The sequence below is a fragment of the Trifolium pratense genome, linkage group LG2 (assembly GCF_020283565.1).
Source record: "Trifolium pratense cultivar HEN17-A07 linkage group LG2, ARS_RC_1.1, whole genome shotgun sequence".
Classification (NCBI taxonomy): Eukaryota; Viridiplantae; Streptophyta; class Magnoliopsida; order Fabales; family Fabaceae; genus Trifolium; species Trifolium pratense.
The window spans coordinates 6,748,719-6,775,665 of record NC_060060.1 but is presented as its reverse complement, the minus strand read 5'-3'; the positions used below and the strand labels follow the sequence as shown (position 1 = coordinate 6,775,665).

The window sequence follows — 26,947 nt, the reverse complement described above, 5'->3', positions numbered from 1 at the left end:
GTATACTCTATAATATAAACAAATATTTAATAATGAGATATAATTTTGTTTTTTAATAATAATAATAAAAGAAAAAGGTGAGGGTGTGAATTGTTTTTGGTTTGGGGTTAATTAATTGGTCTAAGAGGGAAACGCGAAAAGCGCGCGCACAATTGATTGGTGTTAGAAAGAAGAAAAAGAAGAAGAAGAAGAAAATGGTATTATCTCTCTCCTGATCGAAAATGCGAAAGAATGGAGGAGGTTGAGAAGAAATCATCACTATGCAATTGCGTTGTTAACTTTCTATTAGAAGAAAATTACATTCTAACTGCATTTGAACTTCTTCACGAACTTCTCGACGATGGACGAATCGATCAATCTATTCGTCTCCAACAATTCTTCTCCGATCCTTCTCGTTTCTCTCCCAATCAAATCTCTCGCTTCAATTCCCTCTCACGTAACTCACTCTCTTCTTAATTCCTTCATTTTTATTTACAAAATTGAATTACTAATCAATTGCAATTGCAATTGCATTGTTGTTGTAGTGGCAGATCCTCAAACACTACTACAAAACAAAGAAGAAGCTGAAGAAAAGTTAGCGATAACAGATTACGAACTTCGTTTGGCACAAGAAGACATCACAAAACTGAAAGACGAATTGCAAACCAAAACAGAATATGATGATGTTGATGATGATGCAATTATCAAGTCAAGTACAGATGTTTCACTGAACCGTGATGGCGATGAGTTACAAACTGAACAACAACAAAAAAAAGGGAATAATCAAAGTTCATTCACTGATTTAGGTCCAGTGAAGGATACTGAGCGTCGAGATCTCAATTGTGCTGTCAAGGAATATTTGCTTATTGCCGGTTATCGACTCACCGCAATGACATTTTATGAAGAGGTATGTATCAATATTCAATATCATTCAACTCAAATATCAATCAAGACTATGTTTTATTTCCAATAATGGGCCTCTTTCTTACCGTAGGTTACGGACCAGAACTTGGATATTTGGCAAAATACAAATGCATCAATATCAGATGCCTTGCGTCATTATTATTATCAGTATCTTTCATCAAACTCAGAGGCTGCAGAGGTCATTATTATTTTTTTATTTTTTTTTGTCAACTAGTCTAGTGGCTAGATATTCCACCCCTAAGATGGATAAGTGGAGTTTCTCGGGTTCAAACCCCGACTCCTAATGCAAGGTCCCTAACCGACCAATGCTCATGCCTCATGGGGATGCAGCCGTCATTATTTAACTTGTGGAGTAGTCAAATTAGCTCATTCAATTGAATAAATGTCCTAACTGTATTTCTTCTCTTGGTTCCAATTGGATTCTTAATTTAGGGAGTTTTTATTTTGACTTGTATTATGTATAATATTTGATTTGAAGTCTTAGTTCCACTTGACTTCTTAATTTGGGAGGGTTTTTATTTTGTCTTGTATTACACATACATACCTATATTTTAATGCGCTTTTTTCTTCTTATGTTGTCATACTTTTCTCATAAGTTTCTGTTGATGATTCAAGTATCATGCAAACAAATTTGATATTATTGGTAACGAAAAATTCCGTAATAATATAAGCTGTGAAATTCAAAATGATTATTGAATAATGGAGTATGTCAGCTGAAAGACCACTCCAATCAACAGGTAAATTCACCAAATTGTTCTGTGATTCAACTGTCTGTTATTGCATTGGCCACTTCTTTTAATTTGCTTTCCTTGTAACTTTTAAGTTTATGTTTTGTGGATTTCTTCCCCAAATTCACTATCTTCTCATGACTGTAAAATTTCTTCTGTACAAAGAAAATTAACTTTGTCAAAATAATTTCTGTTACAATAAATATTAGTTTCAAAGTTCTCTTTATGCTTAAAAAATGAAAGTTTGGTTGCTCTGTATAATGTAGTGGTACTGGTTGGCCTGAATTTATTTTTAAGAGTCTTTCAAGATGTAGGTAAATCGGTTAGTCATATTATATCGATCCTGCAACATTGCTTCGAAATTACTGTTTATGTTGAACCGCATGTGAACGGATATGCAGGAAAAAATTGCCCAAGTTAGAGAAAATGAAGCATTGTTTAAGGAAAATCAGAGCCTGAATGAAGAAAAGGAGAGCTTGTTGAAGGGCAAAGATTTGGCAGATGCTCAAATAAGGGCATTAACTAAATCCTTGGGTGCACTTCAGGAAGATCTTAAGCAGAAAGAGAAAATGGTAGTTTCTATCTACTTCAATATTATTCTGTCAAACAATAATAATTTTCTATTATGAATCATATACTAATAATAACTTTTAGGTTCAAGTTTTAAAGAAGTCCTTGGAGAATCAAAGAAAGGAGCTCCATGACAGTAGAGTTCAGATCAGTAATCTTAAAATACATACTGAAAGGTTCAATTCCGGAAATAATCTGGTTATTAATGATGCTAATAATGTTCTGCCCGAGTCTTTAGATAAGTACAAGGAAGAAATTAAGAAATTACAGATGGAAATTGGATGGTTGAAGGAAAAGAGTAGAGGAGCTTCAGAACATGGAAATTTTGACAGTTCTGGAAATGAACTTATGCAGACTGAAGACAAAGTTATTGAGATGCTTGAGGACCAAGGCGCAATTTCTCGTTCTGTTAATGCGGCATTGGATGTTGTACGCAATGAAGATGTTCAATCGCCGGCTCTTCAAACTCTTAATGAGTTTGCTGATAAACACACAGATTCACAACTAGATTTATTTAATCCTGCACATACAAACACTGCTTTTGAAATTGTTGAAAATGTCTCTGAGAAAAATGGTGGCAAGCAAGAAGGGGATAGCAGTTTACATGCTAAACCAGAAAGTGTAAATGATGAAGCAATATTTGAGAAGATGGCAAGTCCATTCTACTTTGATCAAATCCTCATACACCATTACTTATTGGTTTCTTTTAGCCTAGCTTTAATTTTGTTTAATTTGTCAAATGCTGAAGTGTTATAAGTCACACTAGCAAATCAAAATAGAAAATATTAATTAAAATGCAATTTTTTAAGTTACTAAAATATTATATATTGATATGTCAAAAAATATATATTAAATCTTAAAATTTTCAATGAATCACTCATCATTTCCATATTTAGTGCCTTTTAGACACTAGTTCGCCAGATTCAAGTTGTTTTAGCTTATCATTCAATCATATTTTGTAATATTAGTGAAAACTGAAACCTCAAATTCCTTTGATAATATTGTTGTTAATTCTACCTTCATGTGGCCGTTGTGATATTTGGGTTGCCTTCATTGTGTTGGGTGTGACGGGGTGGATTTATCCTTGCATTGACTAGAAATATGACATATAGTGTTTGTAAAGCTTGGGCAGCTCTCATCTTACAAGCTAATTTTTTAAGGTGGGGTTATGCCCAACCCAAATTCTAAGATACATCAGATCTTATCCTAGACCTGTTGTTGGGCTTCCTGCATCGTCCACACTTCAGGCTCATTGGGGCCCAAGCGTGAGGGGGGTGTTGGGAATTCCACTTTCATTGCGGTCCGTCCCTAGCCACTTAACTGCGGCCCGCCCCTAGCTGCCTAATTGCGGCATTTGGTTTGCTTTCTTTGCAGGCTCGAACACCTTGATTGTGCTAGGTGTGAAGGGGTGGAATTAGTCCCTCAGTTCCTAGAGGTATGGCCTATGTAGTGTTTATAGAGCTTGGGCAGCTCTCACCTTACAAGCCGATTCTGTAAGGTTGAGTTTGGTCCAACCCAATTTCTAAGAAATATGGTAACGGGCTTGGATGTCACATTGATAGTGGATACATAATTAATCTCTTCCTGAATTCAGTGATACTGAATTGTCAGAACTAGTTTTGGTAAGGGCTTATTCTAGTGTTAAAATTAATTATTAAACTAGTACTATCTGTCCCTGGTTTTCATTGCATGTAATGCAGTTCTTGTGTACATATACAGAGTATAAATCCTAACCCCTCCCTGAAAGGAATAAGTGAAAGTCAAACTCGCAAGCATTTAAATGAATGATATTTGTCTGTCTTCTTCTTCATGTACATTTATTTTTGTGTTCTTATACATATTAATACTTTGACAGGGATTAAGAACCATTCAGATACTGGCAGATGCTTTGCCTAAAATTGTTCCTTATGTTCTCATCAACCACCGTGAGGTTTGCAACTCTCTAATTTTATTTACACTTAAACGACGTACAATATATGTGCATCACTGTAGTTTGGTTGCAGGAGCTCCTTCCTCTAATGATGTGTGCAATTGAGTACCACCCAGATGGAAGGACTCGAGATTCTTTGACCCACACATTATTTAACTTAATAAAGCGTCCTGATGAACAACAGAGACGAATAATAATGGATGTAAGTTATACTGGCTTCTTATAAGCTGATTAAATAATTTGGTTTTGAATGAATACAACTATGATCATTTCAGGCATGTGTCAGCCTTGCAAAGAATGTTGGAGAGATGAGAACAGAAACAGAATTGCTTCCTCAGTGCTGGGAACAAGTATATTCTGACCTTATGTTTTGACATACTCATTGCCATTCTGACCTAGGAACCTTGTTTTCAGTTTTTCGGTGATATGGATTTCAGATAAATCACATGTATGAGGAACGTAGACTGCTCGTTGCTCAATCATGTGGAGAGCTTGCAGAATTTGTACGCCCTGAGATTCGCGATTCTCTTATTTTATCAATTGTGCAACAACTAATAGAAGATTCTGCCACTATTGTTCGAGAGGCTGCTGCTCATAATTTGGCTAAGCTGCTTCCGCTTTTCCCAAACGTGGATAAATATTTCAAGGTCAGCCTCACTATATATGCTTCGAGGCAATCATGGAGAAGATTTCTGACTTGAGAAAATTGGCTGCAATGTAAGCTTGAAAACAGGTTGACGGGACGGTGTAGGGAATGGAGCTTTATATACCCTTACCATAAAAATTAAGACCTTTCTTTTTTTCTTTTAAAAAAAGGAATGAAAGAAAGAGTTTCTCCAATTCTTTGTTTTATTTGTTGTTAGGTGGAGGAGCTGATGTTCCAATTGATATGTGATCCCTCAGGAGTGGTGGTGGAAAGTACTCTCAAGAAATTGGTTCCTGCAGTTATAAAGTGGGGAAACAAATTAGACCACGTTTTGGGGGTTTTACTCTCTCATATTTGCAGCTCTGCTCAGGTATATGTTTTCTTTTATGCCTTCAGTTTTTCTTTGTGACCCATAATTTCATACTATGCACTTATTTCTCAGTAGAGTTTTGTTCCTGTAATTGCAGCACTGTCCACCTCTTTCTGCAGTTGAAGGGTGTATAGAGTCACATTTACATATGTTGGGGGAAAGAGAGCGCTGGAATATAGATGTTCTATTGAGAATGCTGGTCGAGTTGCTTTCTTTGGTGCACCAAAAAGCCATTGAAACATGCCCCTTATCATCCACCTTAGAAACTACGCAACTTGTGTTTTCTATCACATCGCTTGAATTATATGCAAGGTATGATTGGCTCAATATGTTCAATTTTTAATATTAATTATAGGACTTGTGAAGGAATTAATTGACATGACGTCTGGCTGTGTTTCATCCTTCCTTTCCACCCACAAGTTACTGGTTGGAATACTGGATAAAGAGAGTGAAGTAAATGGACAAATAGGTGGCATTGTCGAGACTTGTGTCTAGAACCCACTAGATTTGTATGCTTTACTCATATTCTAATGTATACACATTCCAGAGATGCATGCAGAATCACAAACTATGCATGACTACATTGTCAAAAGTCAAAACTACCGATCTTGATTGGTTTCAACTTTTTCTAGGGGAAATGTTAAATGGGATTCATTTGAATGGATGCATGTTGAGTGCTTTCCTAAATTGATACAGTTGGCTTGCTTGTTACCATGGAAAGAAGATAATTTGCGAAGCCGAATTTCAAAGGTTAGTCATTATATTTATTTTGTGCTGTATGTTAAGTAAAATAAGCAACTGAGTGATTTCTGATTGAAGTTGCATAATTGCAGTTTCTGTTATCTGTTTCTGAAAGGTTTGGGGATACCTATGTGACATGCATAATGCTACCTGTATTTTTAACAGCAATTGGGGATGATGCCGATTTGACATTTTTTCCTAGTTCCATTCATTCAAGAATTAAAGGTTATGATTCTTCAATTTTTTGGTGAACTTTTACATAATTGCTTTATATTTGACAGTTTGCTTGTAGGTTTGAGGCCAAGATCTGCTGTTTCCGAGAGACTCGCTACATCTTGTGTCTTACCACTTCTGTTAGCTGGTGTTTTGGGTGCACCTGGAAAGCGCAAAGAATTAGCTGATTACTCGAGAAAGTTGCTACTTGAAGACAATTCCAAGGAAAATCGACCAGCCAAGCACACCCTTGAAATTATTAATGCTATCCGATTCATTTGGTTTGTATACCACGCCTATTATATATGTATAAATAATAGGTAGTAGTCTTTTGCCAATCTAGGTCATGAGTTTTATTTATAATGCAGCATATATGAAGAAAACCATGGTATGATATTTGAGATACTGTGGGAAATGGTTGTTAGCTCTAACATGAACATGAAAATAACTGCTGCCAAACTTCTCAAAGTTCTTGTAAGCATACTCTTTTCTTAGTCTATCTTTAGATCTCTCATTAATGCCAACACTAACATAGAGGACTTAATTAATAGGTGCCATATATTGATGCAAAGGTTGCTTCAACTCATGCTTTGCCTGCCTTAGTCACTCTTGGATCTGAACAAGACCTTGATGTGAAATGCGCCAGCATTGATGCATTTGGTGCTGTTGCTCAACACTTCAAAAATGAGACGGTATCTGTTGCTAGCATATGCCCTTGGGTTTAAATGATATGAAGTTAATGCTGACTATAATTTTAAACTCCTGACAAAAATTATGATCTCTCGTAGATAGTTGACAAGATACGCGTTCAAATGGGTGCTTTTATTGAAGATGGATCCCATGAAGCTACTATTGCTGTAATTCATGCGTTGGTGGTTGCAGTACCTCATACAACAGAACAACTTAGAGATTATATCCTTTACTTTATTTAAGATGGATCCCATGAAGTGTGTTTTTAATTTCCTGACTCTCAACATTCTGTCTCATTTTCTATTGGCTTTCAATGTTTCTTACTTTCCGCTGTTTGTTTCTTAACCTTGATGCACATCTTTTGTCCAAGATTGCTCAACTTACAGCTGTGCCAGTTACTACTTCAACTGATTTGAAGCTTCGGCAAGAAAGAGCGAATGCATTTTGCGAGGCAATCCGTGCTCTGGATGCTACAGGTTTGCTCCATGACATTTATTAATCTTTCTTATTTATATCATTTTCAAGGTATTTTCTGGTATTAAAGCCACGGTGTAACAATAGTAATAGTAATTTCACATGGTTTTCCCTTTTTTTTTTTTTGACGCATTCTCATAGTTTTTCTGAAAACCTGACTTTGGTCATTGTATGTATCATCAATGCAGAAAACATTTACATAGTTATTGTTAATCGCAAATGTTCTGGCACATCATTATTTATTATTCTTATTTATACTAAGGAAAGATTGAGATTATAATAAATAATTATGTGTTTAGTAGATGTTAGTGTCACCCTTAAGATTCATATCAACTTCCCTTTGAGCAATGATTCACAAATCAACCTTACTAGTATGGTATTATTGATTCATGAGGGATACCGTTACTTTGTCAAAACAAATTGTGAACAATACATTCCTAGCTCTTGTTAACTCGGGGATTAATCCTACGGCTACTAGATATGGGGATGCCCCGAGTGCTTTCCTGGATAAAAAAAAGTGACTATTTCACATTTCTACCTTTGGAAAAAATAAAGTGGGTACGGTTCATCTTTGTTCATAGCAATTCGAATATATCCTTCACAAACAATCATCACCTCTTTAATGATAAATCAGTTGTAATTTCAACTATATGCTCTATCTGGTACTATATAGTCCAGAATTGCAACATTGCCCATAATAATAGTGAATTGCATTTATTTTTCAAGGATTGGAAACTAGATTTTTCTGATCTTTAACATTTCTTTCTTACAGCAAGCGTGATTAATTACTCTTTATCATACAGATCTTTCTGCAAATAGTATTAGAGACTACCTCGTGCCTGCTATACAAAATCTTTTGAAAGACTTGGATGCACTGGATCCAGCGCACAAAGAAGCCCTTGAGATTATTATGAAGGAAAGATCAGGGACAAGTTATAAGGGGATGGGATCCCATGTTGGGATTGCATCATCAATGAGCAACTTCTTTGGTGGTGGTGAGGGTGGCTTGCGTGGTAAGAAAGACGGCACAGAACTGATGTCAGAAAGAGCTGTGTCTGCCAAGGATATTGTGCCACAACAACCAGTAGAGGACACTAGATTCAGACGCATCATGCTGGGACATTTTGGTGACATACTTCGTGGCAAGGAAAAAACACCAGATAAAACTCAGAACTAATACGAAGCATTTTCGCCTTTGTAATTAAGCTCAATTTTAGTTTTTTTTTTTTTGTAAAAAGAATTCAATCATTTCACAGGGACTTTTTTCTTTGGCGATAAAAGTTGAAAAATGTTAATTAAAAGAATGTCATATTGCAGTGTTGTTGAGTTTTTAGCTTCACATTATTTACTATGTTTTCTGGGGAAGAGGTGACTATTGGGAAGTAAAGTTGAATATGTGAATTGTAAATTTTAATTGCAGGGGTGTGTTTAAAAAACAAAAAAATTGTATATTACTTCTACACTAATCAATTTCTCTGTTTTTGCATAATAAGGAACAAAGGATAATATATTAAAAGCTAAATAACATCAACATAAAAAGAAGCCGGGTTTAGGAAGTTTCTCTTTTCTTTTTTCTTGTCAATAACTCTTCATAAAATTGTCGTTCTATTCTATCATTTTCATCATTGTTTCACGCGTAATTTTATTGACTTGACTGACTAGTAGGAGCATTTTCGTCATAAGACTGAATTGTTAATAATAGGAGAAAAGGTCCATCATAATGTTTAGACACTAAAATTCAACCAATATAGAGCTGACTATGACTATAGAGCTGTTACATTAAAATGTAATTGACTCTATACTTATAGATTAGATTCAATGATTCTATACCTAATTGTAGTGTACATCGTACATCAACTTAAAAGAATCCAAGATCATGCTGTATTTTATGATATGTTTGAATGAATGAATGAATGAATGAATTATTTTGGACTGAGGAAGAGATGGTGGCTTATTTTTCTTTTCTAAATTAAGAAAATTATTATTTATTTTTAATTTAATTTTTATAGAAGAAACATCAAATTGTGTAAATAACTCAATAAGTCAAATGTCACCACAATTCAAAACATCAAATATAAGGAGGAGTTTCTTCAGTTCAAACTAATTCAGGTAAATTAAAAATAGCAATTTAGAAATCATATAAAATTAAGTATGCATGAAATGCTATATATATTATTTTTTCTATATCCAAAGACTAAAATATATATATACAAACCCTTCAACACGGCTACTAAATTTCATTGCATGGCCCACAATCCATCTACACGTTACCAAAAATTTGACTATATAATTATATTTTGTAGTTCAAAGCAATTAATATTCCAATTCAATACAATAATCACAACAAAGAGAAGAACATGAAGAAACACTCTGGCTATGGTATGTCTCAGTTTTTTTATGCAGCAGCTGTTGTGGCAATAGTGATTTTGGGGGATCACATGGCAAAGGCACTGACTTGTAGCCCTGTAGAGTTCAGCCCTTGTTTAGGATCAATCACAACTTCTTCTCCACCAACAAGTACTTGTTGCCAGAAAGTAAGAGAACAAAGGCCATGCCTTTGTGGTTACATGAAAAATCCAAGCCTCAAACAATATGTTAACTCTCCTGGTGCTAGAAGGGTCTCTAGCGCTTGTGGGGTTCCCTTCCCGACTAATTGTAACTAGCGATCCATCATCTTATCTTTATGTTCTCTTATTTGAATTTGGATCGTCTGCAACAGGTGTAGCAACTGCAGAGTCGTTGAATCAAAATTTAGTTAAGTATAACTTGAATCTAAATATTGATTAACGACTTTGATTTTGCTCCATCGCAACATGGATCCAAACTCTTATTTATTAGTTTTTTAGTGTGTAAAATAAAATTCTTAGCATCCTACAAATAATTTTTGTTGATTCTAAGAAGTTTCTAGAATGATTAATTCATATTGTGCAAGCTGACTTAGTGTGCAAGTTGAGCAAAAATGAAAGTGTAACTAATTGCTTCTTAAGCAAGTTAGTTAGTTGGTTAAGTGTAGTTTGTTAGAATCAGTTAGAGTTTGATTCACCTAGGTTGTTAAAGTGTATTAGAGTCAGTTAGGAAGTTGTTAGTTGGTTAGGGCCTAAGAGAATCATCAACCATTGTGATGATCTAGTATAAATAATAGGCTCATGATTAGTGATTGTAATTCAACTACTTTTCCCCATTGAGGATGAATAAAACTGATTCTATTTTTCTCTAATCTTCTTCTTCTTCTTCCTCTGTCAATCAAGTGCGTTTCTTTCTTTCCATTCATCCACCATTGTTGCAGCAACAAGGATAGTAGATCCTGCAGAAACTGTGCTCATTGGCGTGGCCAGAGTGCAGTGCAGCGCGTGCGTGTATCCTTGCTTGCTTGCTAGGCCTGTGCAGGCCAAAGTGATCGAATCCAGAGTGATCGAAGCCTAGCTTCCAGCTGCGCCAACATCTGGCATCAAGAGCCTGGTTCGTGCTTTAACCATGGCAACCTTTAACAATGGTCAATTCCCTGCGAATCTTCCAGTCTTGGATGGAAAGAATTATGATAATTGGAGCAAACAAATGAAAGTTTTGTTCAATTATCAAGATGTGATGGAACAAGTGATTAGTGGTGTGGAACCACTTTCAGAAGGTGCAACAGAGGTTCAAAGAACACAACACAAAGAATTGAAGAAGAAAGATTACAAGGCATTGTTCATAATTCATCAAAGTGTAAGCCCTGATATCTTTGAAAAGGTTGGAGATTGTGAATCAGCCAAGCAAGCTTGGGATATTTTGGCTACAGCTTATGCTGGAGATCAGAAGGTGAAGAAAGTGAAGCTACAAACCCTAAGAAGCAAGTTTGCACAGCTACAAATGGAAGAAAAAGAAACTGTAAGTGAGTTCTTTACAAAGATTGCAAAATTAGTTAATGAAATGAAAGCATGTGGTGAAATTGTGTCTGGTACAATGAGAGTTGAAAAGATACTGAGATCTTTAACTCCTAAGTTTGACTATGTGGTAGCTGCAATAGAAGAGTCTAAGGATCTTGACACTATCAAGGTTGAGGAATTGCAAGGGTCCTTAGAAGCACATGAGCAAAGGATGAATCAGAGAAATTCTGATAAATCCAATGGTGAAGTAGCATTGCAAGTTCAACAGAGTAACAAGAATAAGAAAGGAAAGGGAAAATGGCAAGGCAATAAGGGAAAAGATAGTTATCAGAATGGAAATGGAAAAGAGAATCAACATACCAAAGGAGGTGGAAATCAGAAGAAACAGTTCAATGGTGGTAGAGGTGGTTACAATGGAGGAGGAAGAGGTGGAAGAGGTGGAAGAGGCAAGTTTGATAAGAAACACATTCAATGCTATAATTGCCAAAATTATGGTCATTTTGCAGATGAATGTAAATTCAGAGAGGAATCGAGTGATGCTGAGGCCAAAATCGCTCGAAATGATGATGATGATGAAGGCTCAGTTATGTTTCTTGTAACTACAAAAGATGAAAGTGATCTTCAAGAGAAATGGTATCTTGACACTGGATGTACAACACACATGACAGGAAGGAAAGATTGGTTCACAAGCCTAAAGGCTACTCAGAATCACAATGTCAAGTTTGCAGACAATAGCAGTCTTGCAGTACAAGCCATTGGTGATGTAACAATCAAAAGAAAGGATGGCAAGTGTTCAGTGATTTCTGGTGTATTGTACATACCAGGTATGAAATGTAATCTACTCAGTATAGGCCAATTGCTAGAGAAAGATTACAGAATTGTAATGGAGAATAGGTTGCTGAAGGTGTACAACACTAAAGGTAACTTGATGTTGAAAACTGAAATGTCAAAGAATAGGACATTCAAGATTGGGCTCAATGTTCTGAATCACAAGTGCTTGATGACTGCATCAAGCAGAGAAGAGTGGAGATGGCACTATAGAATGGGACACTTGAATTTCAAGGACCTCAGCTTGCTGCAAAAATCAAAGATGGTGACAGGCTTGCCAAACCTGCAAGTGCCTGAAGAGATTTGTGAAGAGTGTGTGCAGTCGAAGCAACACAGAGGGAGCTTCAGCAAGCATGCAGCAAGTAAAACCAATAGTGTACTCGAAGTGGTGTATTCAGATGTATGTGGTCCAATGCAAGTGAACTCAATTGGAGGTAACAGGTACTTTGTAAGCTTCATAGATGACTTTAGCAGAAAACTATGGACTTACTCGATAAGTAAGAAAAGTGATGTGTTTGAAATTTTTAAGAAATTTAAAGCTACAGTCGAAAGACAAAGTGGTAAGAGGCTCAAAACCCTAAGAACAGATGGGGGTGGAGAGTATGTATCACATGAATTTGCAAAATTCTGTGACAATGAAGGCATTGTGCATGACATAGTCCCACCATATACTCCACAGCAAAATGGGACTGCTGAAAGAAAAAATAGAACAATAATGGATATGGTGAGGTGTATGTTGAAGGGAAAGCATTTACCTAAGGAGTTATGGGGTGAAGCAGTTTCTACTGCTACTTATACATTGAATAGGTGCCCTACAAAGAGATTGAAGGGTATCACACCAGAAGAATGTTGGTCAGGACACAAGCCAAATGTGAATCATATGAGAGTGTTTGGTTCACTAGTTTTCAAACACACACCAGATCAATTGAGGAAGAAGTTGGATGATAAGTCAACAATGATGATATTGGTTGGTTATCACTCAACTGGAGGTTACAAACTCTATGATCCAATCAACAACAATGTGGTGATCAGTAGAGATGTAATAATTGATGAACTCAAGGAATGGGACTGGAACACTAATGACAGAAAGAAGTCAACTAGTGTGATGATTGAAGAAGTTAGTGAAGAACAAGTAAATCAGCCAGTGCCTGAGGTGAGAAGATCGAATAGGCCTAGAGTTCTACCAGCAAGATTACAAGAGTGTGAAATGAACTCAGATGGTCAAGTGAACAATGATGGTGAGTTGATCCATTTAGCATTCATGGCTGAATCTGAACCAATTGATGTGCATAGTGCTCTACAAAGTGAAAAGTGGAGAGGTGCTATGAAAGAAGAATTGGATTCGATTGAAAGCAATCAAACATGGGAGCTGGTGGATCTTCCACAGAGAAAGAAAGCAATAGATGTGAAGTGGGTTTACAAGCTGAAAGTGAACTCAAAGGGTGAGATAACCAGATACAAAGCAAGGCTAGTGGCAAAGGGATTTCTTCAGAAAGAAGGTATTGACTATGATGAAGTGTTTGCACCTGTTACTAGAATGGAAACAATTAGGTTAGTAACTGCTCTTGCTAACCTAAATAATTGGCCAATGTATCAAATGGATGTGAAGTCAGCTTTTCTGAATGGTCCTATAGAAGAGGAAGTATATGTTGCCCAGCCACCTGGTTATGAAGTGAAAGGTCAAGAGCTTAAGGTGTATAAGCTTAAGAAAGCGCTCTATGGTCTGAAACAAGCTCCAAGAGCCTGGAACAAAAGGATTGACAAGTTCTTAAATGAAATAGGGTTTAAGAAATGTGTCACAGAACATGGAGTGTATGTCAAGAAAGATGCTGCGAAGGGAGTCATTATAATTTGTCTATATGTAGATGATTTGCTTATCACAGGAAGCAATGAATCTTATATTAGTGAGTTCAAGGGTGACTTGAAGGAAGAGTTTGAAATGACAGATTTAGGCCTCATGACATATTTTCTAGGCATTGAGTTTCTGAGGAATGAGCAAGGAATCTTAATGCACCAGACTAGATATGCATCAGAGATTTTGAAGAAGTTTGAGATGGACAAATGCAATGTTGCATTGTCACCTGCTGAGCCAAGGTCACAGCTAACTAAGTGTGCAGAAGAAGAGGATGTAGACCCTACATTCTATAGAAAGATGATTGGTTCTCTGAGGTATTTGTGCAATACAAGACCAGACTTGGCTTACAGTGTAGGGATTGCTAGCAGGTTTATGGAAAGGCCTAAAGGTTCACACTTGATTGCAGTGAAAAGAATACTTAGATATGTGAAAGGGACCATAAACTATGGTATTATGTTCCCTGCAAGTGACAGAGACAGAGAATGCAAGCTGGTGGGCTATACAGATTCGAATTGGTGTGGTGATCATTAAGATAGAAAATCAACTGCTGGTTATATGTTTTTCTATGGTGGATCACCAATATCATGGTGTTCAAAGAAGGAACCTGTAGTGGCCTTATCCTCATGTGAGGCTGAATACATAGCAGCATCACTCAGCACTTGTCAAGCTATTTGGTTGAAAAACCTAATCGAAGAGATCAGTCAAGACAGGTGTGAGACAGTTACTTTGAAGATTGATAATATGTCTGCTATCAATCTTGCAAAGAACCCTATTGCTCATGGAAGAAGCAAGCATATAGAGCTAAGGTTCCATTACTTAAGAGAGCAGGTAAGCAATGGTAACTTGGCCCTAATGCACTGCAGAAGTGATGAGCAAGTTGCAGACTTGTTAACCAAGGCTGTAACAGTGCAGGTATTTGAAAAGTTGAGAAGTGAAATGGGAATTGAGACAGTGGACAACATGAATTAAGGGGGTGTGTTGATTCTAAGAAGTTTCTAGAATGATTAATTCATATTGTGCAAGCTGACTTGGTGTGCAAGTTGAGCAAAAATGAAAGTGTAACTAATTGCTTCTTAAGCAAGTTAGTTAGTTGGTTAAGTGTAGTTTGTTAGAATCAGTTAGAGTTTGATTCACCTAGGTTGTTAAAGTGTATTAGAGTCAGTTAGGAAGTTGTTAGTTGGTTAGGGCCTAAGAGAATCATCAACCATTGTGATGATCTAGTATAAATAATAGGCTCATGATTAGTGATTGTAATTCAACTACTTTTCCCCATTGAGGATGAATAAAACTGATTCTATTTTTCTCTAATCTTCTTCTTCTTCTTCCTCTGTCAATCAAGTGCGTTTCTTTCTTTCCATTCATCCACCATTGTTGCAGCAACAAGGATAGTAGATCCTGCAGAAACTGTGCTCATTGGCGTGGCCAGAGTGCAGTGCAGCGCGTGCGTGTATCCTTGCTTGCTTGCTAGGCCTGTGCAGGCCAAAGTGATCGAATCCAGAGTGATCGAAGCCTAGCTTCCAGCTGCGCCAACAATTTTTAGTACATGTTTTTTTCTTTTATTACTTGAGAATGTATTATTAGTATTCAATAAGAAACTGAGGGTGTATTCATCACTGTGGTATTATTAGTTGAAGAAAGATCAAGTTCAATAAAGAATAGGTGTTTCAATTCTTGATTAAGTGAGTTCCATTCCATTATTTAACTAGTAGCTTCGTGATTAATAGAATCAAGTCAACAAGTCAATGGGCATATTACAAGGTATATTTTGAAGCATTAATTGTGACTAGTATACATGAAAGAAATGAGACAAACAATTTTAATCCTTTATGACCTAATCCTTTATAACTTGACCAATCCAAATCTAGCCATAGGTTGAATATTTGGTGCAGAGGCTTGATTTTTTGCGGAATATGATTGGTTGTAAGGTTGGTTGAGAGTTTTTCGAGGTTGTATGCAAATGTTAAAAGTGACATTTTAATTAAAAAAAATGCAAATTTATAAAATTATTCTCGACTTAAATTACAAATAACATAAAAAAATAATAAATAAGCATCCTTATAATTAACGTAAAAAGATTCACATTTTAATCAATAACAATAAAATATATTCTTTTGCTATTTAAGATGAGTTTTATTCGAACATTTTTTAAAGCAAATTCATCAATCAAATAGTAATATATTAAATTTTGCACCCCTAATTTATAGATACTATTACTATTCTATAAACAAAGATTATGTGTCTGACAACTTGGCTTTTGCAGTTTATTGAAATATATTAAAATTTGCACCCCCTATAAAAGTTTTCTTAAGACCCTTATTTTTAAGAGGCTACCACAACGATGTTGTACATGTGTCTAGGCCGGCCTAATTGGTTGTTATATTTGTGTAAAAAATACATTTGCAAAGATTAAAAAAGGGTGTTTAGTATATAAAAATTAAGGCTTAATTGCAGTTTTGGTCCCCCTATTTTTATTATTTTGCAGAAATTGGTCCCCTATTTTAAAATTTGACAATTTTGGTCCTCAACATATATTTTGTCCAAAATATAATGATACATGTTTTAAAATAAAAAAAAAATTCTTACAATTTGATGGATGTTAGTATACTCTATCATATGATTTCATATAACAGGGGATTAAAACTGTGATATTTAAAATAGAGGATCACTGAAGCAAAATGATAAAAATGAGAAGACCATTTAATTTTGAACTCTATGTGACGTGCACACAATGATATACAGGTGGCATGCAGTTAACCCAACTCAAGCATGGTGTGAAGTGAAGTGGATCACATTGTTCTTCATTCAATTCAATTGAAAGATGAAACCTTCCCTAAATAATTCCATCATCCTAACCTAACCCAAATAATCCCTTCTCTATGTAATGCAATATTAATTGTATCCTAGCTAGGATTGCTATTCTTTTCACATGATTTCCTTTTCCCATAATTAAACTTTCTAGTTATATATGTCATACATTGTTTTCAGTATTTCCTTCATTCATACACTCTTGTTACCTTAACTGTGCATTCAACCTCCCCTGAGTACCACCACCATTAACATTTTCCAAAGACTTTGTATACTCTATCTAGCTAGTTTGGATAATAGTATATGATTAATGTTATAACTATAATCCAAGTTTTGACGATATTAATTAATTTCATACTATAATTGCCTATCATTCCATTCTAGAATAGACAAAACTTATAAAAAAAAATTAAAATTCTAGACTAGGCAAAATTATAAAGTAAGTAATCTAGTCGGTAACTAAAATTCAACTACTAACTAACTTGTTGGATTGAATTAATAGATCAAGTCTTACCATTATTTGTAGCTAAGGTTTTGATAAGTAGATAATACCTGTCCTGGATATATGGTTCCCTTGAAGAAGTTAACTATATATCTATGGGAAAGTGGAAATATTTCCTGCTGCATTTTGGACTTCACTAGTCTTTGCTCTTTCCCTATGATTCAACATGTGAACCCAATTCTAATAACTTTTTAATTCATATTATTCAATAAATCTGTATACAATTGTTTTTGTCTTAGCTCCCTAAATTAGGCCTTTAACCCTAGTAGCTTCAATAGCTACTACTATGCATTTTAGATCTTTCGGACCCGTAAGATTAATCATTAAGTTGGCGGCAAGACATTTTAGTAGTCAGATTCACACATTATAAGTGTAGAGAAATAACAAATTTGAGATTCAAACTCTAACCTCTTCAATAATATTCTTAGTATCTAGCAGCTAAACTACGCTTACGAGAAGCAATACATGATGTTATTGAGTCATACTCCACATAAACTTTATATCCATTAGGAAGTGACTTAATTTAATTAAATTAAAATGTATTTGTTTAAAAACTTGCCGAATATCATCATAGCATACGTCACTTAAAATTACTATCGATTGTATCACGAGTCTAAAGATCAGATTGCATTCCTAATTTGGAAATGAATGTCCCACATCTTACTATAATTTTTATTAATATTTATCGTTTCGTCACGTTTCACCCCCTATATATACAAGAGTTCAAGTTTTAATTAGCTACTCTGCCTCACCAAATTTCTTCACAAAACATAAACGATGTCTTCCAATCTCTCTATCATTCTTCCTCGTGTTCTAATTGTTTCAAGACGAACCCTTCGTAAGAACAAGTTCGTTGATTTTGTCGGTAAGTAATTAAGTTAGTTCATTTATTCATTCATTAATTACATTATCCATGAGTTTTTGGACCTAACTCACCTAAACTTTTTATTAATAAAAAAAAATTATTTTTCAGGTGAATATCATCTTGATCTTATAGTAGCATATGGTGCCGTACCCGTAATTGTTCCTCGTGTTTCGGGGGTATGCACGTTGTTAAACAGTTTTGAACCAATTCACGGTGTTCTTCTATGTGAAGGAGAAGACATAGATCCTTCATGGTATGAACAAGATAACACAACATGCACTCTTTCACATGAAGAGTTAGAAGAAATAAAAAAGCTTCATTCAAGTGACACAAACATTGACAAAGAAAAAGACTCAATTGAATTAAGCCTAGCAAAGCTTTGTCTTGAAAGAAACATTCCTTACTTAGGAATTTGTAGAGGTTCACAAGTCCTTAATGTTGCTTCTGGGGGTACCCTTTATAGGGACATATCAAAACAGCTTTGGAAAAATTGTGAGAGTAATTATGTGATGCATATAAACTATGATGATTACGATGGTCATAGACATGCTATTAAGGTTGTTAAGAACACACCTTTGTATGATTGGTTTAAGGATTCTTTGAAAAATGAGGGAATGGATGAGATTTTGGTTAATAGCTATCATCACCAAGGTGTTAACAGATTGGCACAACGTTTTGTACCAATGGCTTTTGCAAATGATGGTTTAATTGAAGGGTTTTATGACCCTTGTGCTTATAATCCAGATGAGGGTAAGTTTATTATGGGGTTGCAATTTCACCCGGAGCGTATGAGAAAACCTAATTCAGATGATTTTGATTACCCTGGATGCCCATTTGTTTACAAGGTACTATGTAATATTTACTAATTGTTACTTTCGAGTTTTAATTAACTTTGTGGTCGGTATTCCCTACATTCACATAGTCTGTATAATTGTGTGAATGTAGAGATTACTGACCCGTGGCAATTTGAATTCTTAATATTAATGTCATTGTGATCATAATATCAATGATGACAGTGTGGTTGCAATTGAAAAATGCAATTGCAATTTAAAAACTTGCTTACTTTTATGACATAGTATATTACATACATTGGTACTCATTGAGATAACATTTTGAAAGTTGGATTTTATGGAAATTAAATGTGCAGGAATTTGTGAAGGCAGTGATTGTTTATCAAAAAAGGCTGAATATTTTAACATCAGTGCCAAAACCTATGAAACTAAATAAGGAAATGAAGAACAAAAGGAATAAGATTATAATGCGTAGCTTTTCACTTGCAAAAAATCTATACACAACCGGCCGTGGAAAATGTTCTTCCAAACATTCGGAATTTGAAATTATAGCTGAATTTCTCGAGGTAACAAATTACATAAACATAATTAATATATTAAAAAAATATTACGATAGATATGAAACTTTCACCGACAACTATCTAATTATAGAAATTAATATGACGTATACATATATTTGATTTATTTGAATTTATTTACACAATGTAGTCAAATACAAGTTTAAGTGTGCAACAAGAGAATCGGTTAAAGCAAATGGGAGCAACAGTTAGGAATGGAGGGTTATATGTTGAGAGATTGAAGTTGAATGAGGAAAGAGAAAAAATGGCAAATAATGTAATGGAGAAAATGGCTCTGGAGCAATTATCTGACCTACTTTCTTTCTACCAGAATATGGGGAAAATTTGTTCTCAAATATTGGAAAGAAAGCTAAATGCATGATGTTGTCAATTACTTCAATTAATTATATTTTTGTTATGTATAGGGACTCACATCACATCACATGAATCTTGGGTTGGAGGTATGGTTTGGTAGCTAGGTGTCTTTGGATATCCTTTGTACATGTTTCACCTTCTTTTTTTTCCTTCTCTTAGTGAAAGTTATTATATCTTAATTAATCTCGATCCTTTTGAGGTTGAAAGTAATTTTTTTTATATATATATAAAGCTTCTGATTTGGTAGCTAAACCACATTTCTGATTTGAGGTAAAACTGACCCAACAAAAGAAGCATGAAAACCTTCTACAAATGCACCATATACTCGGTGTCCGGCCCTAGAATCCACTAAATCAAGAGGACAACCTCACCGTCCACTTGCGAAAGTTTCAATTAAATTTATAGTATTTAGGGATTGAAAATGTCAACTAGTCTCTAAAATCACTAATACTAACAACAAGTGATTTTGTGATATTTCAATAACCGGCTGTTGCTAATTCATTTATCGATACTGATTTCAAAATTTGGTTGTTAAATCAATTGTAATGGTAACTTAAATAATTCGACTATCTATACTTATATATATAAAGTAGATACAAAAGTTTGTGTCAAGTTTTCATAATATCAACAATACTTTTGATTTTTTTAGTAGCAACAAAAATCATTTATTAACAAACTCAACATAACATAAGCCACATTTTTTTAAGCAACAAAAATATTTTATTAACAAACTCACCATAACGTAAGACATGTCTTTTTTTTTTACGTAAGTTAGACACAGACAGGCGGGTTCCACACCTGTCTAGCCCGCTAGTTTTTTATAAACTCCCTTACTTAATAAACTTCATGGTGCACCCATCATAATCGGTCACAATTAGGTCCAATTCGTGCAGTGCAGCTATTGGATTCCTAAAACAACATTATCATCATTAAGATTAAGAGTTTTTCTTTTCGTGCCTCCTACCATTTTTCATTAACCTCTTAACATAACAAAAATACCCCCCTCGTTATTTAGAGAGTGAACTGTGTTCGCACCTTAAGTAGCAAGTGACATTATTTTTTTACCTGAATCCACTCGTCTCGCCTCCCAGATGAAACAACAATCTGATTTGAAAAAAGCATCGTTTGCTAACTAGGTAGAGAACGTCCTTCATCCAATTTGTTGTGTATAATGCGAACATACTTTGTATATAATATATGAAGTGAAAGAAATTGTCACAATAAATAGGAGGTTGAATCATAACCCTTTCAAAATTTAATGAGAGTATAAAAAAGACTTTTCATAATAATATAACTAGAATGAAATTTAGAGATCAAACTCACAATTTGCAATGGTCAAGAGTAAATATTAATAAAACTTATATTAATATATTATTTCATCATTTTTATTCTTCAATCGACATATATAATTTTAATGGGAAATATATATATATTATTCAAGTTACACATTAAAAATATTATTATCTTCACCAAGAACAAGATGCCTCCCTTCTTGTATAACAACTTTAGGATTCCAAGGATAGCATTCATAAGACTCAGACTTTATCATACATGGTCCAGATTTATCTATTTTCCAATGACATTCTTTACCACATTGATGCTTATCTCGTGTTTCAATATAAATGTCAAAGTACTGAAATTCGTTAATCCATGAAAATCTACAAAAATATAACTTATTTTCTAATAAAGGCTTAGTCTTAAAACTGAAGAAGTAAGTTTGTCCAAAATTTAATTTTTGATACCCAATATCACTATTTTTGTCTTTACAATGAACACCGAGCTCAACATTGGTTATGTTGTTGACAATGTATACATTTACTCTCTTTCAAAAGAGTGATTCAGCAGAAGTGTCTTCACCATTGCTAAATTGTAGAGCAAAAAAAACAGTTAGTAACATTAAAATTGAGGGCACAATTTTGGAGACTGATATCATCGTACTTGCACAATAATTTAATTGATATATGTTGGTATTGAAACATATGATCTAGTTGCTTCTCTTGCTAGTATATATATACTGTTGAACTTTAAAAAAATAAAAAGACTTTTAAAAATATATATATATATATATATTGTTGACCCTAAAATAGACTTCTTTAAGGATATCAATTAATTATTAATAAGGTAATATAATTTATTTTATTTAATGTAGTAATATTTTTTGACTTAATAGGTAATATTATATTATTTTTTTTACTCAATATGTAATATTATATATATATATTTTGACTCAGTATGCATTTTTTTTATGTTTTAAAAGTTATATATAAATGTTAATTAATAGTTTGACCAAAAAAGAAATTAACTAATACTGTAGTTATTAATTACTTTGACTCAATTACTTTTAGTACATACTTTGACTCAATTGTTTTTGTACCATACTCTGACTCTCAATATTAATGGATTAATTTTGTACTAGGGATATAAACGGAGCGGAGATTGAACGGATGATACTTTACCAATTATTATCTTACTATCTAAAATATTCCTCAACTTTGTTCTCATTCCTTATTTCAGGAGTATTCTTCCTTCATTCTCATCCACGCGGATCCCACAGTTCCCGCGGAGGTCATCAACCTTAAAAAAGTATCAAATTTCTATTATTTTCGATCAAAGTAGTTGTAAAAAAATAGTGAAGTTTAATTATAAAACATATAAAAAAATTATTGTAAGTCTCATAACAATAATAAACATTAATTATATATAAAAAATGTATACACGTAAAGTTATAATTAAAAATAATTTATAAAATACTTATGTATACATTGATAAATATTATTTTATAAAAAAATTCGGGGACGGAGGATAAAATTATGAAGTACAATGGTACTCCGACCTATATAACACAAAGGAAAATAAAAACAAGTAAAAAATAGGAACCAATACTTCCAACCCACTACTAAAAAATGAGTAAATTTGCATTTGAATAGTAGAACAGTAAGGAATGGACAGAACAGTACATGACAGAATAAGATAATACAGGACAGGACAAAACTGTACCGGAGAAAGAGAATGCGATAATATTTTTATATTCGAAAATAAAAAGGGTATTTTCGTATTTTTTTATAGTTGTACTGTGGACAAAAAGTTGTCATGTGGTTCAGTGAGGGACAAAATTCTTGTTTTTGTTCCGTCTCTTGCTACCTAATTTGTCCAGTCCCATAAACAATTTAAAATCAAATAGGGTACAACAAAAGTTGGATGAGATGACATTAATATATTGGAGTGTGTTTAAAGGAGTGTATTAGAGGGTGTGACCCTAGCATGATGATGTAGAATCAAACATGGGTTTGTTGGGTATTTTATTTTTGAAATACATAGAAAATCTATTGATCTTCTTGTTGCTGGTGTGCTTTTCACAGTATTGTTATCAAGAAAGTAAATGTAGAAGAAAAGGTACATAATCTGCAATTTCGAAAGAGACTGTGAATGTGAAAGTCTGAAAGATGAAAAATTACCGTTTAAGTGATAAAGTACCAAAAATAAAATAAAATAAAAAATGAAAATAACTGTCCAACTTGCTGAACAGGTTAAAAGGTAAGAATTTAAAAAATGAATGATGCGGCATTAATATATTGGAGAGTGTTTAAAGGAGTGTGTTAGAAGGTGTGACCCTAGCACTCCTCTTATGCAAAATCATACATACAACAAAAGTCGAAACTAATTAATGTGAGATGAATAAATGTATAACTAGGTCAAAAACAGAACAAAAAATTAATAAGCAAGAGGAAAAAATATGCACTTTTACACCAAAAGAAATCAGAAGAAAATTTTGAGAAAGAAAAGAAGATTAAACTCGCAATTTGTAATGGTAAATTCAGCAAAATGTATGATATATTATTTCATGATTTTTATTCTTCAATCTATATATTTCAAGGAAAATATATAGATTAAAATACACATTACTTATTCCATTCAAAGCATTCTAAAGATTTTGGCCCAATATCATTAATCTTAATCCTACATGGCCCTGATTGATGTATTTCATAGCGACAGTCGTGTTGGCAACTTGCCGAATCTCGATCTTGAATATAAACGTCAAAGTAGCGTAAGTTATTAGGGTTCCATGTAAATCCACAAAAGTATAAGGTGTTTTGCATAAAGGCATTGGGCCTAAAATCGAAGCTGTAAGTTTCTCCGGTATGTAATGATCGAAATCCTTTATCATGATTTTTATCTTTACAGTGAACACCAAGTTGAAGACCCCATGTTAAGTTGTTAGTAACGTAAACGTGTACTTTGGGTGGAAGGAAGATACTACATTTTCCACCCTTCAACTGAAAAGCAATAATAATAGTTACTAACATAGAACATGATAACGCAAATTTTGAAACTGAAACCATTATAATTTGTTCAATTGATTTATTATAAACTGATGTTACAATATATGACATGTTTTCTAGTTATATATATTGTTCAGTCTTTTTTTTTGGTACGTTTCTATATACCATTAATGTGACAAAACGAATTGCTTTTTTTACGTTTCTTGAAACAAACAAACTCCACCAAATATTTAATTACCTTTCATACTATGATTCTCCATAATTGCTGTTAAATTAAAATTTCAACGTAACAAGACGACTGCAATACTATGATTCTTCATTTGAATACAATAGCTTAAATGTCATGATTCTCTACTATTGTAAGGCTTTGACTTTCTTTTTTTTTTTTGATAAATAAAAGAAGACTTTGACTTTTTAATACTACACTAATACATGTTTTGGAATTGATTGACAATCTAAAATTATTTATGAATGCATAGAAAATATTTCTGGATGCATATACAATGTAACATTTAGAAAAAATTTAGTATATGAATAATAGAAAATATGCATTTAGAAACATTTGTACTATAAATATTTTTAAATGCATATATTCTATTATGTTTTGTGGATTTGGTACTACTTATACGGTTTTGAATTAGGATCCTCAACTGCCAATTTGTCTGCAGCGGTTTTTCTACTGTATTATTTTGGGCCTCTTGATTCATCCAATGGTTGAGATATATCATAAAAATTAACATTAAAAATATGGGTAAAGTACCGTAGCCATCCTCTTTCTGTATTACCACCACCGCCTCAAACACCATTTTTGCAGCATAATAATAGATAATCATCTTTTTTCCATTTAAATTTTGTTAAACACTCACAATTAATTTTCCATACAACGATTGTTAAGAATCAATGGCCTCTTCAACCTCAACTTTGTATCTTCTAATGTTAGTGTTATCGGTATCAGTCCTTGGCGACCAAACATACTTACATAGTTCATATGAAACACATGCAATAACCACAATGCTTCATCTATGTACTCTTCCATTCTTCAATCTTATTCTGATTCTAATTTTGATTTTGATTTTTATAACGGCTTTGCTGTTTGATGTGTAGGAAGGCTGGTCGCGCTGGATTGAAGACGAAGTGGCGCACATAAAAGGTTCACTTGAAAAATAGTAAAGATTTGATTTTATTCTAGTTTAATTAGATTTGTTATTTTTCTTTTACTAGCCAAATTTATTATTTTTATATTTTAGCTAGATTTAGTATTTTTATTTTTGTTAGATGTGTTGATTTTTGAAAAATTGCATTTTAGGCCACCTAAGTTTTAGAAAGTTGCGATTTTGACCTCCTATATTTCAAAATAGCACTTCTACCTCCTAACTTTATCCCCTCTTGCAAGAGCTTAATTTTGAACAAGTCAACGCTGATGTGGCAAGTCACTTAAGTGACTCAGCAAGTGACTTACCACATCAGCGTTGACTTGGTCAAAAATTAAAATTGGCCTTTTGCAAAAGAGGTAAAGTTAGAGGGCTATAAATGCTATTTTAAAATATAGGGGCCCAAATCGTAACTTTCTGAAACTTAGGGGGCAAAAAATGCAATTTAGCATTAAAATTTTTATGTTTTATAAAATCAAAACAGCATTAAAATCTAAGCCACGTGATTCTGATCAAACGGTCACGATCTGCCGACTGCAGCTTAACTGCACCGAAAATGACTTCACTGAATCCATTTCCGTATAGATATCATGTTTTATTGTAGAACTCATACCTACTAAGCACATACTATTTTGTTCTTTCTCCGATGGAGATTTCTATTAGATACTAGTAATACTTAAAAAAATAAGCACTGTCATTGAAGATAGTCTAAGTTGCACAATTAATCGATTGATAAACTGTTATCAAACTACATATGTTTATACTATTGTATACCGTATATTGTTGAGCCTAATGAATAGGATTTTTTTTTAGTTTCTGAAATTACAAATATAATATTATTTTTCTTGGTAACTACGAATTGGATTTTTTGTTCACATGCAAATAAAGAAACTCGACCAAATATTTAACTACTATTTAAATTTAAACTACAAAACACAAATTCATAATTGCTAGTATCAAATAGATTCTTCATTTGAATTCCAAGGCTTAAATGAGGCTTTGATTGTTTTAATACAAGCACATTTACATAGATATTTTCATTTAATATATTTAATTATTTTTAATTCAACTAACTTACTTATTTTTAATATTCTTTCATAATAAATAAGGGCGTAAGTGAAATTAAACATTCAAAATATTTGAAAATTGGTCAAAAATTTCTTATAAAAAAGACCAATTTTTTTTTCAAAATGTTACTTATAAAAACGAGAGGATGGAGTACTTCAGAGTACTCCCCCCATCCTAAAATATATGAGAAAATTGGTCAACCAAAGTTGACGTATTTAGTCCAAATTTTTAACCAAATACATCAAGTTTTTTTTGACCAATTTTCCCTTATATTTTGGGACGGAGGGAGTACTACAATAGAAGCATATTTTTATGAATTTAATTGTTTGTAAAGTTATTTTATAGGCAAAATTACACTACAGATCCTTTATCTTATTTTTTTTAACAATTTGGTGCTTTATCTTTTTTTTTAACAATTTGATCCTTTATCTTTTTTTTTTTTTTGTAAAACTTTGGTCCTTATCTTATTTATTTATAAAAAATAAAGGACCAAATTGTTACAAATAAAAAAAATAAAGAACCAAATTGTTACCAAAAAAGGGACTAAAGTGTTACAAATAAAAAAAATAAAATACCAAAGTGTTACAAAAAAAAGATAAAGGACCAAAGTGTTACAAAAAAATAAAATAAAGGACCTGTAGTGTAATTTTACCTATTTTATAAATGCTTGTAACTATTGGTCGCTGGAATTTTATTCCCTCATCATAAGCATGGGAAACATAACCAATATATTCTCCAC

At 33.5% G+C, this 26,947-nt stretch overlaps 2 protein-coding genes across 2 annotated transcripts; both read left to right on the top strand.

Annotated features, from left to right (window-relative positions):
* The first annotated feature begins 44 nt into the window (after positions 1–44).
* Positions 45–8,581, top strand: LOC123906668 (RAB11-binding protein RELCH-like). The gene is made up of 19 exons (XM_045956628.1): positions 45–436; positions 525–886; positions 974–1,081; positions 2,033–2,203; positions 2,286–2,852; positions 4,057–4,131; positions 4,205–4,333; positions 4,407–4,481; positions 4,569–4,778; positions 4,995–5,147; positions 5,245–5,459; positions 5,780–5,897; positions 5,981–6,113; positions 6,181–6,382; positions 6,470–6,575; positions 6,653–6,793; positions 6,890–7,013; positions 7,148–7,267; positions 8,069–8,581. The coding sequence occupies exons 1-19, from the start codon at positions 232–234 to the stop codon at positions 8,440–8,442; spliced, it is 3,588 nt and encodes a 1,195-aa protein (XP_045812584.1). The 5' UTR covers positions 45–231; the 3' UTR covers positions 8,443–8,581.
* Positions 8,582–17,861: 9,280 nt separating this feature from the next.
* Positions 17,862–19,954, top strand: LOC123906667 (putative glutamine amidotransferase GAT1_2.1). Its single transcript, XM_045956627.1, has 4 exons — positions 17,862–17,986; positions 18,095–18,831; positions 19,134–19,343; positions 19,486–19,954. Exons 1-4 carry the CDS (start codon positions 17,899–17,901, stop codon positions 19,714–19,716), a joined length of 1,266 nt encoding a protein of 421 aa, XP_045812583.1. The 5' UTR covers positions 17,862–17,898; the 3' UTR covers positions 19,717–19,954.
* The last annotated feature ends 6,993 nt before the right edge of the window (positions 19,955–26,947 follow it).